This window comes from Aulostomus chinensis, chromosome 19 (genome assembly GCF_037954235.1).
Source record: "Aulostomus chinensis isolate RoL2024-O1b breed Wild chromosome 19, RoL_Achi_v1.0, whole genome shotgun sequence".
NCBI classification, from domain to species: domain Eukaryota; kingdom Metazoa; phylum Chordata; class Actinopteri; order Syngnathiformes; family Aulostomidae; genus Aulostomus; species Aulostomus chinensis.
Window position 1 is genome coordinate 7,542,549 of NC_141338.1, and position 19,504 is coordinate 7,562,052.

Genomic DNA, 19,504 nt, shown 5'->3' on the forward strand with positions numbered 1-19,504 from the left:
AGAGTCGGGGGGCAGGAAACATCACCATCGTTTTCTCTGAATCATCTAATGAATTTCTTCAAGTCATGATTATAAACTGACAGATGAGAACAATTACTCTTCCTCCACGCTGTACTGATACCAACCTCAGTTCTGTACAACTTTTATCGTTGCATAAATCGTAACATTTCACTTGTTTATTTGAGGGGATTTTCTATCATTTTAGAGAGAAAATGTCCTGTGACCAGAATGAAAGGAAAATGTCTAAACTTCTAAACTACAAGGAGCTCAGTCTCATACGTTATGAATTCGAATTTTTTGATAAACATATTTGAATTCATTTCTGGTTGAGTATGTGTGCATTAGGAATGATAAAGGACAATATAAATGCGTGAACATATGTCTTCAAATAAGGTCAATCGAGCAAATCTATGGATTAAGTTGAATAGTAACAATGTGTTTTAAGTGGGATTTTTCATTTTTCATCTCACACAACTTTTTCAAGCTGTAACGGGACCGCATATCACAGTTAAAAGTTTGCATACGTGCAATTTAGCCAAATAAACACAAGAAAATTTAAAAAACAAAAAAAACATCATCAGTAGAGGCTCTCACGTCTCATGGCGGCGGTGCAGCCTGTGAGCGTGACCAGCCGTGACCCAGCAGGGTTTCATCGGGGTCACTGCTGTGACGTCCGCCAGACAAAGGTCTCAGAGACGCAAAACTGTCAAACAGCCCTCAACTTCTTATATTTTACATGTCACTTATGAGAGCATGATGGATTATCTTTGGGTAAATGAAAAGACCCGCCACCATCTATACCTGCATGTAGCAACAAATACACACACCAACACACACGCACACATTGGTGACCTTTTTTTTTTTTTTACCAAAGTGAAGGGTTTTAGAAGGTGGAACCAGAGGAGAAGAGTTGGCTCCTGGTTTGTTTGTGGTCAGCTCGAGGGTAGGAGGGCTTGATAAAATGTCCCCGTGCTGGCAGGGTGGTTTTTATTTGCTTGTCCTTGGAGCTGATAACTGCTAGATTGTCTGTGTGAATGAACTGAGGTCCCTTCACCACAACATGTGCGCAAAAGCTAAAAAAAAATAAATAAATCATTGAGTTGTTATAATTGAGACAGCAGCTCTGAAAAGTAATTCTACCAACATGTTTGGGGGTTTGAGGTTTGGTCCTTGTTTACCCAGCCAAACAGCAACTCCTGCCGCAGTGGATCTTGTGAAACTTTGTGTTTGATTTATGTGACGAATAAGAAAACCTTATTTCTGCATAAAGATCGTTTTTTACTTCAAAAATGTCATGTAGTCTCATTAGGATTTGTTTTACTTCAGAGTCAGTGAAATTACTGCCCCAACAATAGAAACCGGACACCGCCATGGGTATGTCATTTCAACAAATACACATTTGTCTCCTGAAGCACAAAAAAAAGACTTCAATCCATAAACATATTGAGATTTTACAGTACATACGAGGTCATCTTAAATATTTGTGAAAGATGATTTAAAAAAATTAACGATTCAGTATGTAGGTCATAAGTTAATTATTTAAAAATTGCTTTAAAGACAAAATCCAAGATACAGTGTATAACCAGCATTCCTTTACAAAGAACTGTAACATAAGAGGTTTTAAACACGTAATCTGGTTTTATAATCTCATTTACATGTAATCCATTACAACTCCGTCCACGCTACTGCTTGATCGGTGAACGCGAATGCAATGATTAGCTTTATGCTCTTATTAAATCTTTTTAAAACCTCTGTATACTCTACAGTTACGAAAATATACGTCATGATTTACGTAATACACGTTAGAGACTGAAGCTATCATCTATAGTTTAAAGAGTGATTATACTGCAGGTAAAAATAAAGGAATTACTGTCATAAATGTGGTCAAATATTATTAGATCTAGACGACTTGACCTTCAGGTAGCAAAATACTTAGGTGGATGTTTTATTGGGCGTCCAAGTCTTAACAGCGTCTCTCCATGTTAGCAACTGAGGCTATTCTACCTGTGGAACGCAAAGGCAAGTCTCAATGATGTCAAGAGACAAGACGGTCTGAGAAGTTTCATTTTTATTTAACTGAAGTTAAATGAACCACAAAGTTTTGCAGAAAGTGTCGGAATCTTTAACAAAAGTGATATTTTCTGTCACTCATTCTCTACTGAATGAGTTGGGGAGACGGTATCACAAGAGAGAAAAAACACAAGGAAGAAGAAGGTAGAGAAAAGAGTTAAAATACTAAAAAGTATGTGAAGTCTCTGCTTCACTACTTTTTTTTCTACCTTAGCAGCAGACCAGATTTACAGACTATTTATATTGCACCAGTTAAGTGCTCCGGAAAAAAAAAAAAAAAGTAGAATCACATTCAAGTTAATGACAAGACAAACAATAGGTGACATGACCTCAGCCGATCTATAAAGTGCCCTTTAGGTTTAATGGTGTTAGAAAAAGGAGAGAGGAAACAAAAACAAAACATAGAAAAGAAAACATCTTTTTTCTTCGTAGGAAACGTGCTGTTTTTATATTCAGTGGCAATCACAGCTTTTCTCTCACACACAGCTTCATTTTAGTGTCGTTGATCAGTAATACTTCTGTTAAATGTAATGCATACATATATTTATATATCATCAGAGAACTAAAAATGTGTTTTCCATAAACAATTTACAGCATTATGAACAGCAACAGGCATGAATATTAATATAATCATGATGCAAACGTCTCACAGAAACTATCCCTGCTTCTAGTTTTCACTTCCCGCCCCCTTTGAGACCATTTCCAAATTACTATGTAGTCAAAGCAAACACAAGAGACACTTCCATGCTGCTTTCATAGCACTACAATAAAAACCAGTTGAATCAACACATTTGCTATCACTGTAACAAATGATATGGTTTCATCATTTTCCCCAGACTAATTAACACACCATCTCATGTAGAATTGTCAAAATAGTAAACATTATTCATCAGTACAAATACGTTGAGAGTATTTTCCTGCAAGAATTATATCAATGACTTTAAAAAAAAAAAGAAAAGAAAGAAGTTCTCTGGTGTCTGGCAAAAACTATAAAAAATCATGTTTGGGGATTATATCATCCCGCCCAGTCTTGAATCCTTAGATACCAGTGGCTAAAAAACAAAACAAAACAAAACAACATTATACTACAAAAGGCTCCTGCGGCGATCACACGGCATAGATGAGGCTCTATGGAGGGGCGTGGCCGATTTCCTGAAATGTGATTGGCTAGCATTCCTAAGGTAATCTGGTGTTAGTTTAGGGATTTGAGAAGAGTAGTGATCATAGTGCCATTGCAGTTTCTTAAGAGAAATAGTGCACGTAGGAGCCAGATTAAGGCCATGCTAAGAACCTCCCCTCAGAAGGGTGCAATACTGTGCTATAGTGTACATAAAGGAGCTATTGAAATGCGTTAATGTTGTCCAGCACTGGAGATTTTCACAGGGTGGCGGGGAAAGAAACATACCAGGGCCAGCTGTCTTCATGCCAGGAGATAAAAGACGGTGCGACTCCCTTTCTTTCCCCAGCCCCCCCAGCACCTTTAAGGAGTGATCTACCTACACTGAAAAGATATAAAGACGTAGGCATATTGGCTCGACAAGTCGCTGTACAGTCTCAAACCACCGAGCTGCAGAGGTGGCTCACAGTCAGGCATTACAGTACAACATGCTCGCACAGAACCGCTACAGCAGCTGGTTGGGACGTCCCTGTGGCTTTTTTTTTGAATTTATTTTCTTTTGTTTTGTTGTTGGTCGGTTTGGATGCAGGCAGGAGGCGACGGCTTTAGTCAACCCCCTCAAAGCCCTGCGCGTTCTCCACGGCCATGAGGAGCTTCTCTCTCAGGTCCTCAAAGGAGTCGTAGGTTGGGAGATCCAAGCGGTTGAAACTGAGAAGACAAAGGTGAAGACTCGGAGGGTTAAAATTGCATGAAAACTGTTGTTTCAAATACAAGACGAGCAACAAATATATGAACACTAGGGTTGGGTACCGTTCACATTTGAACCACTACTGGCAGCAACACCCTTACCCTACCCATAAGGGTTCACTTGGATCCCAGCAGTTGTTTGGTTTTTGTGAACATACTGTCCATAAAGGCTCCCAGAAATCCACTGCCAAAGTTCGGCTTTTTTCCCCAACATGCACGCAACATATTCAGGACCACAAAATAAAAGAACGGAAGGAATTTCACAGTGTTTCAGACATTACTGAGGTTCTCACAGGAGTGAATGGACCTCAGCTCTAAAATTAACAAGTTTGGACCCAACACTCCTAACATGAAAACACTTATTTTAGTGTGTGTGTGTGCGCGTGTGCGTGTGTGTGCGTGTGATGCGGCGACATACCATGTGTGAGCTCTTGGCAATTTATCGGGTGTTCCCCACTGCTCGATTGTGAACAGCTGAGGACCGTTAGAACCTGGTAACCACACACAAAAAAAAGAGAGAAATGAAACTTGCTATGTTTTTGATGTTTGAGGACAGAGTATATCACTGCATTTCCATCCATCCATCCATTTCTATAACGCTTATCTGTTAAGGGTTCACCCTGGATGGGTATCACTGCATTTCACTTCAAATATTTTAATACAATGAAACACTTCAGTTTTGCCAAGTATGTTGGCTACATTGCTAGCAGACGTTAATGTAGGACACAAACACTTCGATGGCACCCCAGTAAGACAGGAGCTTTTTTACTTGACAAAATATTTCCTTGCATTGAAGATTTTTCTTCTTCGCAATTTCAAGATTCAAAATCACACCTCATACAGAACAGACACTTATTGACATTGATGCTACAGAGAAGAGCGTCTTGAATCAAACGTTTTAGCGGTCATGTAATCGTACGCTTTCGACCATTTCTCATCTCTTCTACACACTCATCTGTGTGTATACGATGAAAAGTGGGAAATTCTCAGAAGAGCTACACTGTTGACTCATCTTTTCTTGGAAAACTATTTTTGGGTCACTGTTACATAAAATTCCTGCATTGCTGCTTGAAACCGACAACAGAGGAATTGAGGCAGTTATAGATGTAAGTAAGAAACACAGAAAAATACCGTAAAGCTCTGCAAAGCCATTCATGGGCACCCGTGATGTTCCTGTTACAAACTGGAGGAGACGGATCCTCTTTTCAGCATCCATCAACAGGACAACCTGACAAAAGAATAAAAAATGATGACAAACAGTTTCGAAAATTAAAGCTGAAGAAGTGAACGAAGAACTTCCCGCTTATCAGTGCGAATGAACAGGAAACTTCCTATTTCTAGAACCGGAGCACAAAAGTAATAATGAAATTATTCTTCAAATGTGTGTGTGTGTGTGTGTGTGTGTGTGTGTGTGTGTGTGTGTGTGTGTGTAACCCTGTGTTCAACAAATTAAAAGAACAGCATAAATTTTAACAGGGGCAGTTTGAGCCAGTTCACTTAATCTGATGTCATGACACTGTTGTAAGTGTGTGTGTGCTGTGCATGTGTGTGTTGTTTGGTGTCACAGCGTATTTGCAGTGTGAGTGTAAGACAGATGATAACCAGGGCAGGTACTACTTTAGGTTCTTTCATCAGAGCAAACAAGACTGTTCTTCCAAACAGACTTTGATCTTCAAAAGCGAGGCCAGCAAACCTGTTGTAGGTTGGTTGGAGGGAAGGATGACAAGAACTGGAGTTGAAGGTGATTACTGTGCTCTGGTAGAAGAGGGCTAAGAGTCTCTGCACACACAAGCAAATTGGTCCTACGTGTGTGGCGGTGCTTGATCCGTACATTCTAAATTGGTGCGTACAGAGCCTTCTACTAACAGCCAAAAAACCTGCTAACACCCGCTAAAAACTAGCTTTTGTCTCTAATGGAAATAGGTTTCATCAGCATTCACTCCTGGTTCAAATGACCCTAAAGCAGGCACAGGTATCAATCAGCTCCAGCTTTGGACCAACATTCAACTTACAGTCAGGGCTCAGCCCTAATGGACAGGAACCAGGCTACACTGCTAACTCCCTGGTTAGCTACGTGCTGGCAAGAACACTACAACCATCTGCTGCTGGATTAATGGGGGTTTCCAGTAACAGCAGGAAGACAATCAGTGAAACAGCTTTTGTAAATCATGCCCCCAAACTGTGGAGCACAGTAATGGCAGACACCAGGGAAGCCAGCTCACTAGATACTCTCAAAAGAAAGCTTAAAACCCATTTCTTTAGCCTTCACTTAGCTTTGCATTTGCTGCCTGTTGAATTTTGTGTCTGCACTGTTATTCTATTTTATGCATTTTACCATTTTTTAAAAGTTTTCATTGTAATTTAATCTTCTGTCTTATGATAAACATTCTGGTTTTATTCTCGTGTCAATTCTCTTTTAACGGGACTTCAATGTTCTTCTCTCTTTAGCAACCAGGATGCTCATCGTTCAGTTGGGACTGAGGCTGAGAAAACTACTGCTGCAAAAACTACAACAGCAACTTCGCCAATGACCGTTTTTACTACAGTTATAAACGCTTGTATATTAAAAGGAAATACAAGAGTCTACACTCCAGAGCAACTCTGACAGCATCTTTTACTACTCTCCGGTGTCGTGACCGGTTCATCACCTTCTACATGACACAACAGGAAACAACAACTTTACTTGCAGTAGCTAAGGGATCCATTTGTTGTTTAAAGCCTGTTTGGAAAAAAAAACAAAAAAAAAAACTAGTGTGAATGCAGACTGGTGAGCGGGATGAGAGTATAAACACATGGCGTACCTTCCAGAACCATTGTATAACAGGATGGTTGGGGCAGTAGCCGTTCTTGTAAACAGTGTGTTGTCTCCAGTCGTTGACATCAACATCACCCAGACCACACATCAGCAGCTACACACAGACAGACGAGAGGGAGAAGAGAAAGACAAAAAGCAAATGACCATCACTGCCGTGTCCAATCTCAAATGTACGTGTTCGGTTAAAGTTCAAATGCTCACTGGCACATCACACTGGAGTGTTAGGTTTGACGGATTTGATAATTGAAGGATATTAATCAGGAGTGGGGCAACATATAAAAACCCTACCTCCAGTTCGTTTTCATCAAAGATCTTGATCAGATCTATGAGAATGAGCTCAGTGAAGCCCTGGAAACAAAAAAGGGAATGAAAACAATTAAAAAAGAATAGCAGAGTAAACCATGAAACAGGTATCAATAAGTCTGGAGAGTTTTGATATTCACAGGAGATACAATTTTAGATACAGAGACTTGTGTTACTCTTCGACTCAAGGCCTCAAACATGCTAAACACAGTCACATCGCCCCCAAGTGGCGACTGCACTGTAGCACATAAATACCTCCAAGAAGGCGTTCATCTGCTTCTGGACTCGATTGACGAATCGCCACTGGATGACCAGGCTGTTGGACGGGAGATTATAAATAATGATATCGATATTTGACATATCTGGAAAAACTGTGAATTATTTTTAAAACTGTAGTTTTATTAAAACAGTTACTAAAAGTACTGAAGGATTCGCGTACTCAATGTATTCCTTTTTGTTTTCGTTGGTGACCACCATGTCTGAACCACTGGGCTTCAGGTCCACCTGGTATGTCTGATGAAGAAAAACACAATGATACAACTATCAATAGAGTCCAGAGGGGAAATGCACGACACTTCCCACCTGGTTATGTGTCTGCGAGGTCCAAATATGCTAATGGGCTTGTATAAAGTTGGTTGTCTATTTTTCCACACAGGTTACCCACATGTGTAGCTCACAAATCACACAAGAGGATTCACTCTTATTAGTCACATGTGTCTGGGGTGGACCTCATCAAAGACCGAAGTCCTCTATACTGGACTAATGCCTATTTCTACTCCTTTTTAGTATGCGACCTGTGCTTTTTTTCCAAAAATACATACGTTTTTGAATTTGGATCATATTCAAACCAGAGACCACCTCCTCTGAAGGGTCTCAGCGTGATCATTTTGATCCGTGCTAAAGTGAGATAGCTGGATTCACCAGCCGAAGGGAGGTGCCCCGAGGGGTGAAAACAAACTAATTTAGATATGAAAATGCCCTGAAACTGTGGATTGAATGGTGATGTCGAGCAAACATTAAAATATCTAAAGCTTGTATTAACTACAGACATTATTTCAGGTATTTAACCAAAAACACATTTGTTTCATCTTTTAAAGAGTAGGAATTATTGCATTCCAGTCACAAATGTGTGTTTTGATGTCACAGTGACCTTTGACCATCACATTAAAATGATTTCACACTTGCGCCCGAGCGGACGTTTAGGTCAGATGTAATCAAATTCCCCATCATATCATCGGTCCTGTGAGGCGAACATGTTAACAGATGTACGACGGACAAAAAAAAAAAAAAGAACAAAAAAAGAGGATTCAAACAGTGACAGTGTTGCGCCTGCACACCTGTCCAAAGTTGTCTTCGTCGATGCAAAACCTCAGGTCCAGCTCAGTGGGATCGTTCTCCAGAATCCACTTGAGGGAGTTGTAATATTCACTGTCCTACAGGGAAAAATTAAAACATATTCAAAAAAAAACTGCGAGCAACGTGTCTCAGGAACGCTAAATAATTAATCGCTCAGCAATTTCGCAGGTAATGAGATCTTACCACAGACTCCATATCGTTGAGAGAGATCTGTTTACCCAGCATCATCTTGTAGAAGGGTCGGATGAAAAAACCTGCAAGAGCACAAAACTCCACGTGAGTCATTAGAAATAAATACCGTGCTGTAACATTATATCCACCAGTCTGTGGAAAAGAACATAATTTATGAGGTTTCAGTCATTTGAAAAAAACTGGAAATACATTATATCAGCAAAAGAGAATTTTTTCCTCATTATGCTGCTCACCATCCAGTAGTTTTCCATGAAACACGGCCATCCCTGCAACACGTCCAATGAACTTGAAATACGAGAGGTGATCCTCGTTGCAAAGGCCAGAGTTGGGATTTATCTGGAGAGTGTAGTTGTCCCTGGGAGAGAGCGCATGAGAAGTCATTGATTCATTCATTCATTCATTCATGTCCGCCGCTTCATGCTTCCCTCAGCCTCACTGACAGTTCACTCAAAGGGTTGGTAAACACGGAGTCAGCTGCTCTGATGGGTGAAGAGTGGAGGACAGGCAGACAGAAAACTGAATTCCAGGATTTTCAAATTCTTTTTCAAACCATATTTCCTTTTTTATTTTCAAGCACTCAATGCATAGAATTCCTTTTCAAAGATGGATTTTCTTACAAGCACATGAAAGTCTTTCCAGAGCAATCACTTACTAGACAATTACTTAACATGGATTCATAATTCTGAAGAAGTATTGAATTCTGATCATCTTGACTGACATTATGATCCTGAAAACCATTTCGGTGACAGTATTGTGAGATTTGTAAGATGTACCTACAACGATGTTTTCTTGAGTACCATTAGCAGAGCTCTATCAAATCATGACAAAGTGGTTTTGAATTAAATATTTAACTTTTGTACTTTTCTTTTTTCTTTATTCAGGGTTCATACAATCTTTCACCATTAAATTTGGATGATTTTTCCATGAATTTTTCATGCTTTTCAGGAAAATTTTCATGATAAATACATTCTCTGAAATATCTGTTTACACACACTGTTTTGGTGGGAAATAATCACATCATGTAATTAAATATTAACTTCCAAGATTTTTTCCCAGCCAAGCTGAAGTGATGCACCAGGAAACTCTAATGTTCAGGACTTTTTGAGGCATATTTCCATTCATTTTTCCAACATTTTCTGGCTATATTTATTTTGCAAAATCTTTTCCTGGCCTGAAATTGCCATTTCGGGACACTTCTAAGTATTTATGACCACATGAATGCAGTTTATCAAAAAAAAGCACCCTGCAGTGATTCCGTTTTAATTCCCTTGGCCTTTGCAGAAGCTTGATTTGCACTCATTTTGGTTACCTTTCCCCTACATGGCGAAAATGGGAGCGAATCAACTGAGTCACCATCCACCGTTGATGTTGCCAAGAAAAGCATAAAATCAGGAACAAAACTTATCACCCCTTCATTATCTTCATGTGTATTGTATGTGGGAAATGTTTGTTTCAGGATGGCTTTTTGAATGAGAGGAAAGGTTAATCAAAATGGAAGGACATTTTAACAAGCCCCACAGGGAAACAATACAGCGCCTCTGCTCACTGCTCCGCTTGCTGAAAAGAGCCAACCAACAATGAACAGAGAGGGATTTTTTTTTCCATGGCTCCAATTATAAAACATAGTTCTTTTACTGCATCAGCTTTGCGTCAACACCATGTCTGCTCCCCATATCCTGTTAAATATCTAAGGAGCAGCTTGGCTCTTTCAAAACAAAAGACAAAAAAAAAAGAAAAAGCAGAGACTTACGTGGCGGAGTATTCAAACAAGCCATAGTAAGGGTTGAACATCTCCTTGGATAAGAGGAAGAACCACTCTCTGGCCACTCCACCATAGTCAAGTCCTTTCTCTGACTCAAACTCAATCCACAGCCGTGCTTTCAGAACATCCGGCTTCTTCAGGGACATAATTCGACGATATGATTCTTCAAAGATGTTGTTCCTGTGGAGCTTCATCTCAAATCGGTTGGGAATGTCAGCCTTAAACACACAAAAAAATAATTATTTTTTTAAACCCATTTCGATGTTAACTAAAAGACCGTTTTGTTAATACCGACAAAATTAAATTGTCTTCTCCCAAAATTTTGAGGCACATCTCTCAGGCCCTTTGATTGTTTTGTACCTTCTCCCTATTTTAAATAAACTATTAAATGAAAATTACAATAAAATACAGGCTGAGGCTGAGATCAGATTGCAGCACCTCAAAATTCTGAGAATTCAATTATTACAACAGTTCACCTTCCTGATGTGTGAAGAAAATATGCAACAATTATGTAACCAAGCATCATCAAAATACAGCAGATGAAAAAGCTGTAAGGTTTTGAGCAAATGTAGCTTTCCCCTGCTAAGCAGATTTTTATGCATGAGGATCCATATCATTTCATTGCTTCTTACCGGCTTCTTCAATTTCTTCCGGAAGTAGTCATATTTCTGCTTGAACTCTCTGGAGTAGGGAACCGCCTGAACAGAAAACAATGCACAGAGGTATCAAAGACTGTTAATACCAGGTCCAAATATGTGTTCGGACCACATGGAAACTGAAATTTCACATGCAATCACAAAGTAAATATTCAGCCTTCTTGTCTTTAAAAGGAGACGGGACTTACCTTCATGACGATACCAGCAACTATTCTTCCTGTCATCAACCATCGCTGAAATAACCACTATTCTTTCTGTAATCAACCATCCCTGAAATAACCACAGTGCTGATTTTGCACCAGTGGATGTCCCAGATATATCAACAGAAAACACGAACGCTGTCGTGTCTGGGTGCACATTATCGGGAGGCTCTGGAGTTCTAACAGCCGTCTCCCGTTACAGCTTCTGGGAGACTGCTGCTTCCAATTAAGACTTTCATTTCATTCCAACTGAAACTGATCAAAATAAAGCCGTAACAAAGACACTGCCATGCAGATGATGATTGTTTGTTTTGAACGTTTCACCTCACCCTGTCAGAACTGGCATCTCTATACATTAACTTGGTATGTTGTCAACCTGCGTGAAAACTACTTATTGCATTTGGTCTGAACACGACATTAAATAATATAGGCTCGTAAAAAAAACAAAAAAAAAAACAGACATGAAGTGCAGCCTGGGGGAGCCATGACGGAGGAACAATCTGACGTGGTGAACAGAAAAGACAGGAAGGTGTTGGCATGCTAAGTGACGACCAAAGTAACAAAGTGATTTATCATTGTTATAAAGACAGACTTGGGCTGATGACAGTGTGCGACAGATTGAACAACAGTGTTAAAAGACAAGCTTGTTGTTGAGTCGCTGCCACCACAGTGTTGCTACATGGAAACAAATGGGGCACTGAAAGGAAACTACTCACAGGTCCTGTGATAGCTGGACTCTGTAGACGAGGGTCCTCCCACTGCGTGTTCTTTGTGTCTGGATGAAAGAAAATGGGAAAAAAAATACCAATTTTGCCAAGCTTTAAATAATTTTCTTTGACTGAATATCAACACCTACATGATATCACAACAGCCTAGATATATGTGATAGTTATGGTTAAATGATGCAGTGGTTTGTAGGAATTTTACAGTTTTCCCTACTTTTCAAAAGTCAGAAACTAATGAACGACTCAGGACAGACCATTTCCATGTATTTGGTGTATTTTAAGCTATGAAAAACTGCAAGATTAGGCTAGTTTGACCAACTATCATAATGATCCTATATAGACATGCAGAAATTAAACTATAACTAACATAGGAGGGTTAAGGGGTGGAAGGGCAGGTTCATCATCACCATACATCATTCAAGTACGACTGTTGCACTAAATCAGACCTCCAACAAGTAAATTGTAAAGCAGCACATAAACTGAATACTGTGTCAGTGCTCACTAAGTACTATAACGGATGAAGTGCTTTGTCACCCCCGACAGTGAAAACTCTACAGCTGCCCTGGAACAACTTGATACTACAAAAAAGTAACCCAGTTGACACAAAAACAAACAAATCTGATCAAATACAACCAGGGGAGAGATGTCTTACTGTGGTCAATGTAGAAGGTGCGTCCGTCTGTGTGAACTCTCTCTTCCCATCCAGGCTAAATAATTGTTTTTTTTTTTAAAAAGAGCATAAGAGAGGAAGAGTGAATAAAGTACACATTAACCATTAGACAGCAAGACTAAAAAGGCCATGCTCAAATAGTAATTAAAATCCATCCACTTTATTTCTTTTCCTTTTTAATTTAGGCTTGATTGAACTCGGCTGACCATTATATGGCCTGAGCAGTGGCAGGCAGCGCAGCACTGCGGGCGAGGTAAGCTCAATCAAACACCCCAAAGGAACTGAAAGGATTTTCTCTCCTATTTGAGTCAAGGTCTGAGATGTCAGCAAGGCAGGGATATGACCACAACATAAAAGGTTAATCACCACCACTAGATCAAACCGGTAGACCATCACTGACAGGTGACCACTCAGTGTAGTGTCACAGGCCACACACACACACTCATACAGCACCAGCAATCAGGCAATTAAAACAAGTAGATTGAGGGGAAAGGGGTGGGGAAAGGGGCCCCAGTCTGTCAGACGGAGTTAAGTGTCTTTACTGAGTATGCTTCAACTGCATGAGTGGAGCCCAGATTACAAAGCTGATAACACATGCAGCAGCAGCACACAGCCAGTTACTTCCTCTAACATACAGTCGCTTTCTCTGGAAACCTCCATCTCTCCCTCCCTGTTTCACTCTCCTTCTGCCCCTTTTTTCACCCCCTTTTCCTCCATCAGACCTTCTCCTTCTCTCTAAAACTGTGCATCTCTTGCTTTATTCTACTTCCCATTTATCTGTGCCACACACAGGCAAATTTTAGGGGTCCTAGGACTGTGGCAGAGAGCTCCAAATGTCAATTGTTAATGAAAAAAGGGGGTGGTGGTGCAGAGGGCATACAGAGAGAGGAAGTGGGGTGAAATAAAGATGAAAAAAGAAGGGAAAGGTACAATCCATCCATGCCGGTCATGAAAGAGACAGAGAATAAAGAGAAAAAGAGAAGAGAAGAGAGAAGAAAAAAAAAAAGCGCAAGACTGTCTGCAGGCATTTAACCAGACTAGACTGGACCAGACAGGTAGGTAGGCAGGCAGATGGAGGGAGCCAACCAACCTCCTCTGGTAGGTTCTGCCAAACAGACATGGCCAGGTGTAGAAGAAGTAGCATACATTAGATCCATCAGAACAGAGAGAAAGGAGAGAGAACACACACACATGCACACACCACACAAGCCTGTGAGATGTACAGCAAAACCCATGAATCTTTTGATTATTCGCTACAACGATAACATCTGGCCCGTTCGTTAGGAGTTTGTGCCAAACAGATGTTAGCGTAGGTGACAGACAATTCTCCATATCCTAATTAGGGATTATCACAGCCCCCAGACTCAGCTTTCGCCTCCCTGCCAGTTACATTCTCCTCACGAACACCTCTTTTCCAGCAGGACTAAAAAGGAAATGTCTTATGCAGTCTGCTCACAAGACAATTCTCTATTTTTTTATCATAAAAGCAAAAAAATGATCAATGGTCCAACATGGTGATTAAATACCATTTCTCCCTCAAAGCAACACGTTACTGCAAACTAAACAGACGGATTTCTTAAACACAAAAAGAGTACGTCTAAATAACGGCACTTCAGAAATTCGGAGGAGCTTAGCATTCATCCCGATACTTCATTTGTTCCATTATTTGTTGACAAGGACAAGGTTGTTTAAAATGTTTTTTTTACAGGCCAAAGGTTAAATGTCGTGACGGTACTTACAGGAAGAGGGCCAAGGTCACCAGGCTCCATTGAGTTCTTATTCCTCATATGGACTGGATATTTCAACCTGGGATCCTCCTGGATAACACAGGAGGTAGGGAAGGGATGGAGAAGAGCATTTGAATTTTTAAAATCAGTGGTGAAGGAAAAGATTTAAAATAAGTAGAAGCTAGATAAAGAATATGATTGTTTCCTTTAAGAAAAAGTCAAGTTGGTAACGGCCCAAATGCCAAACCCATTAGTTTGTAGACTGCTCTTTCATTTCTATTCAGTCAACAGTGAAGGAATGCTTTCTTAATGATGAATAAATCTGCTCCAAAATCGGCCTGGTAGATCTCACATCGTCCAGCTGGCACACAGGAAAAAAATTACCACTCCAAGAACCTGGCCGTAACTTCATTGTTCCACTGACCCATGTGGTGGTTCTGCTGTTGTGGTCAATGAAGAAAGGCCGCCCATTGGGGGCTATCCTCATCTCCCAGCCTGGGGGTAGGAAGCTCTGCTGTGTCTTATGCTGTGATTTGGGGGAACTGTAGGGGGATGGTTGAGGAGACTGTGGGTTGGACAACGTGTCCTTCACGGCTCTCCGCACCTGGATGTTGTTGGCTCCCTGGAAACAATACAGAAAAAGGAAAGAATAATATCATCTGTCCTATTAAATTAAAAAGAGAAGATAAAGAAACCGCAAAATTAAAAGTTCATGTTGAAAATGGATGTGAATCACGGAGAGCTAGAAACAAATCACTAGTCTCAGCATCAGCCTCCAACAGTTGCCTTTGTGCGCTGTTAAAGGAATTAATAGGATGTGAAATTATCTAGAGGGATAAAAAACACGAGGAGGTAAATTCTTTAGATTCCCACATAGAGAGGTAGGGAGGAAATGAAGTACAGTAACACCCATGCTGTGTCAATAATAAAAAAAAAAAAGCCAAACAGAAAAGAGCTTGTTACATATCACTGAATCCACTTTTGTGACAGACACACCACGTTCATGCTCACTTTAACAAGCAGAACTGATGTATTACTGTATTTTTGATCAGCCAAGACAAATTGAGCCTTATCTTTAAACCTCATCTTATCTTGATCTTCCTGCACAGTTAATAAAACATAACGCTCTATTATAGAACCACAGAAACCATGTATCAGAAGGAAATCAACCGTTTCAGTAATTGTAAACCCTTTTAAAACAACATGAACCAGACTAAACTTCGCGGGGCTAACGAATCTGATCTTAACAAGAGAAAAGACTGCATTAATTAATGCTCTCCCACCTAAGCTGGATGTTGTAATTATGTTCTGCCTTGAGTTTTTTACTTTCTTTCACTCCCACATTGTTGTGTTAACACACACGCACACACACAGCTTAATTAAACCTCCTTCAGGTCTCTTCCCTTGGTGGTGGAGCACCATTTCCACTGCTGAGCTAAGTCATTAAATGCAGAAGCAGGTGATAAAGGGAGCATCTAAATTTAGATACCATTGTCGATGTTAATTAGCTCAATTTGAGGTATATTTATAGTTACGCTGCATGATTTAACATTCAAAATATAATGTATTTTGCATAGAGGAGAAATATGCACAGTAGATAAAAGCTTAATCAAAGGTCTAAAAGAATTCCAAAAATTGTCACACAAACAGCTGTTTTTTTGTTTTTTTAAAGTCATTCAGTTCTCCCTTGAAAGATGATCTCTAAATACAATAACAGTCAATAATTTGAAATTTAAAACCAAGTTTTCAATATTATGATTGGCTGTAATAGGAGCTGTATTTCCGTGCTTAACTTAGAGACAAGTCAGCTGTAATGGACAACATAATTACATCATGACCAAGCCTTGACATGTAGGTCAGGAACTAATTTATTTCATGACAAGAAAACTTATTTCACCATCTGAGTTTGACAAGAACGAAGCACAATTGCATCTGCAAACAATGACGTCCAAACAGACCACTAGTTTATCTTTAAATAAAAAGCAGTGTAGGAGGGTTCATGTGGCTCAAACACTTAAATGGCAGGTTTCTCATGATGTATCTAATTTATCTGACTGTATCCAGGCCTTTACATGTACTTTGATTCATTAATGTATTTTATTAATGATCATTAATTTCTGTCGCAATTCCACTGTGGTCCCCTTGGAGGGAAATAAGCCTGAGGGTTCTATTGTGTTATTGAAATCACGTCCCTATTTTCAGTGATCAATATATTGATTTGGATGTCCTGAGTTTTGCTTGAGTAAATACTTAAATAACTCATCAGTTTTATTGATACAATTGTAACTTAACCTACCATCTGAATGAAATGTATCAGCTTTACACAGTTATTAGTGATTCTGCTTTAAAAACACAGTGTGTTACAGACCGAAATGCTAGCAGCAGCACCAGCGTCACACACGAACCCATCATCATCATAATTAAGCAAGCTGTTGTAACCATTTCGTGTGACTAATCATTGTTGAGTCACCAGCTCAAAGACTAATTCAAGATGAAACAAAGAGTGGAGAAAGAAAATGATCTTGATGAAAAGGAGTGGGGGATAAAGAAACTGTTATCTGATGATCCTGTCACGATTATCATTTCCATGGGTTTGGAACAGATATGAAGAGAGAAATGCAGCACCAAGAGTGATTTAACCTGAAAGAAGGAGAGTTAAACAAACACAAGATGTGAAATTTTAAACAAAACTGACTGATGTAGAGGTGTGATTAAATTGGATCCAGCTGCAAAGGGTAGGTTGCATGAAAATTAAGAGTTGAGGCATCAAGATTAAGGAAGGGATAGAAATAGGAGTTGCTCTGGGTAGTGAATGAGGGAAGTGAGATGGGTATGTTGGAGCAGGACGGTACTGGTGGCTAATTCTCACCTCCAAGGGGGTAGAAAGGGTGACAGTAGGGGAGCTGAGGCTACGAGGTCGTCGGACTTGGGGCTCATGGAGGTGGTTGTTGGAAGCATTGGAAGAGGAAGAGGGGGTGGATGCCAGTGCTGAGGCTCCTCCTGATGCTGATGCTGCTGCTGTTGCTGCTGCTGCTGCTGAGGTACTTGCTCCATCTTCAGTCAGCTGTCAGTGAGAACAGCACTTTTAAGGTTAAGAGGGGTTCCAATAAAATGTGCAACACTGGTTGCGGAACCATAAGGCATGCTGTCAAAGATGCTTGTGTGCACTGGAAAGGTCTGGATGCAAGCTTTTATCTGAGCTCCTAAAACATCAAAAGAATGGGTCACACTGGCCCATGAAAACATTCAATTATGTCACAAAATATATAATTATAATCGATTAACATTATGCATCCAACTAAAAAACAGGGACAAAGGTTTGGGGTAGGAATCATAAAGTACTGGAAAATAAAGTTAATGTTATTTCCAGCCACGGCAGGACCACGGGCTATAACCATTCACCAAGGTACAGCACTGCCAGGTCTGCCTTTTGAAATTCAGTAGTTATAAAAATCAACTGGCAGGGTCCTCTCCTTCTGAGTAACAATGAAAACAGATGAGAATCAGAGAATAAGCAGACTATGTAGTGACAGAAAACAGACAACAGGTATAATATAGCCACCTGTGATCTGGTAAAATGCAATAGTGTATTTCACAGAGAGACATAAACCCAGTCCTGTGTAGCAGTTTCACTCCCAGCTCAGACTATGAGGAGCTGCTTCAAACCCAGACAGAAAGACACGGGAAGACAAGTGGAAAAAAACAGGGTAGAAATGGGAGAGGAAGGAAAAGTTGTGGCTCCAATTCCAGGGTGAAAGGCGAGACCAATAAAATGTGGCACTTGATCCAGAGTGTCAACTAAAATGCTAGACAAGAGAAGGAGGACATACAATAAACTCAGACAGAGGAGGAGAAGGAAAAAGAGACTCTGAGGTTGCAAAGCTGTACCTCTTTCCACAATTCACTACACAAAGGAGAAACACAGAAGGAATAGAGGAGGCGGCTCAAGGTCATGTTGGGGGGGGGGGGGGCTCCAGTCCCATGCACTGAGTCCAGCCAGCTCAAAAGCCAGCCACTTGACCTGCTGTACCTGCACAATTGGCCTAGTCCATGTAGTGGTGCGGTTGTTATGGTTGACGTAATAAGTTCTTCCTTTGGCGTCCTTCCTCTCCTCCCATCCAGGGGGCAGGCCCGGGGTGGTCAAGGTGTAAGCAGTCGCTGAGGGAGACTGGCCGAGTGTAGGGAGAGAGAGCAAAGCAAACACAACTAATCAATACAGGCTGATATACTTAGGAACCCGATGAGGGGATCTTTTACTACAGCGAAAGGTTTGTGACTGGCATTCAGGGGCACAAATTCATGTATGTGCAAGCGTACAGGAACTGATCTCAGCACAGTCAGGTTCACAACACAAGCTAAGGAGTAAAATAAGCATTGTTGAAAATACCATGTTTTCTCCAACACAGGCAACACATGAGTTTTTACACCTCGTTTCCACATAGATCTGTATTTCTGTATGAATGCAAATTATGCCCACTGGTGATCAATGCAAGGAAATGAATTCATTTATGAATTGATAGAAACAGCACTTGGTTTGTCCAGGGTGAGAGGCTAATTTTGTACATATTCCAGCAGCTACTTGATGAGGAATGTGTATATGGTGCACCTTAGATAAAGCTGTTGCAATAGCAATAGCCTGTTTATTCAATTGTAGCATGCTAGGTTTTTTTTTCTTGCAAACCATCGATGGTCTTTTTCAAATCTGACGCAAACGATTATTTTTTGCAACACAGGAGGAGCTTTGCAAACACTCGGGAGACCTCTGAGGCTCCGATAAGAATAAATGGACTTCTTGTTGCCTCGCATACATTCACAGAGCTATGAGGAAACGAGGCGTTACAATATCTTAGCGTTTGAGCTGCAAAGGATTCAGACAGAAAACAGTTTGGAACTCTAATGGGAAAGTAAACGAATGCGCATGAAGTGAATATTGACCAAAAAAAAGCACAATGCCACATAAAGTAACAATCAAATCACCACTACTTTAATAAGTTAGAACTGATATTTTCTGTTTGAGCACAGATGGCACCCTTGAACAGTGGATATGTACTACAGTATAATGCTCCCTTAGAGGCTTGTTATCAATAGCTGGTCACTGACATTGATGACAGCAGGACTGATAGATCTGTATCAAAAGACAAACATACATACACACAGAACACTG

At 40.3% G+C, this 19,504-nt stretch overlaps 1 protein-coding gene across 11 annotated transcripts in view; it reads right to left on the bottom strand.

Annotated features, from left to right (window-relative positions):
• Positions 1-2,051: 2,051 nt before the first annotated feature.
• nedd4l (NEDD4 like E3 ubiquitin protein ligase) overlaps positions 2,052-19,504 on the bottom strand; it is a 47,128-nt gene continuing 29,675 nt past the window's right edge. For 6 of the 11 annotated variants that reach the window (XM_086188428.1, XM_086188423.1, XM_086188424.1 and 3 more), the window contains 19 exons: positions 18,371-18,508; positions 17,210-17,404; positions 14,765-14,962; positions 14,353-14,430; positions 13,704-13,718; positions 12,596-12,650; positions 11,935-11,993; positions 10,995-11,060; positions 10,351-10,580; positions 8,834-8,955; positions 8,592-8,662; positions 8,390-8,485; positions 7,492-7,565; positions 7,308-7,368; positions 7,038-7,097; positions 6,736-6,843; positions 5,066-5,162; positions 4,353-4,425; positions 2,052-3,895 (listed from right to left, as the gene is read on the bottom strand). In XM_086188428.1, the coding sequence (XP_086044554.1) occupies positions 3,793-3,895; positions 4,353-4,425; positions 5,066-5,162; positions 6,736-6,843; positions 7,038-7,097; positions 7,308-7,368; positions 7,492-7,565; positions 8,390-8,485; positions 8,592-8,662; positions 8,834-8,955; positions 10,351-10,580; positions 10,995-11,060; positions 11,935-11,993; positions 12,596-12,650; positions 13,704-13,718; positions 14,353-14,430; positions 14,765-14,962; positions 17,210-17,404; positions 18,371-18,508 (1,899 nt within the window). In that variant the 3' untranslated portion in view covers positions 2,052-3,792. The remainder of the gene's footprint in view (positions 3,896-4,352; positions 4,426-5,065; positions 5,163-6,735; positions 6,844-7,037; positions 7,098-7,307; positions 7,369-7,491; positions 7,566-8,389; positions 8,486-8,591; positions 8,663-8,833; positions 8,956-10,350; positions 10,581-10,994; positions 11,061-11,934; positions 11,994-12,595; positions 12,651-13,703; positions 13,719-14,352; positions 14,431-14,764; positions 14,963-17,209; positions 17,405-18,370; positions 18,509-19,504) is intronic. The other 5 variants (XM_086188430.1, XM_086188421.1, XM_086188426.1 and 2 more) reach the window with 4 other exon arrangements.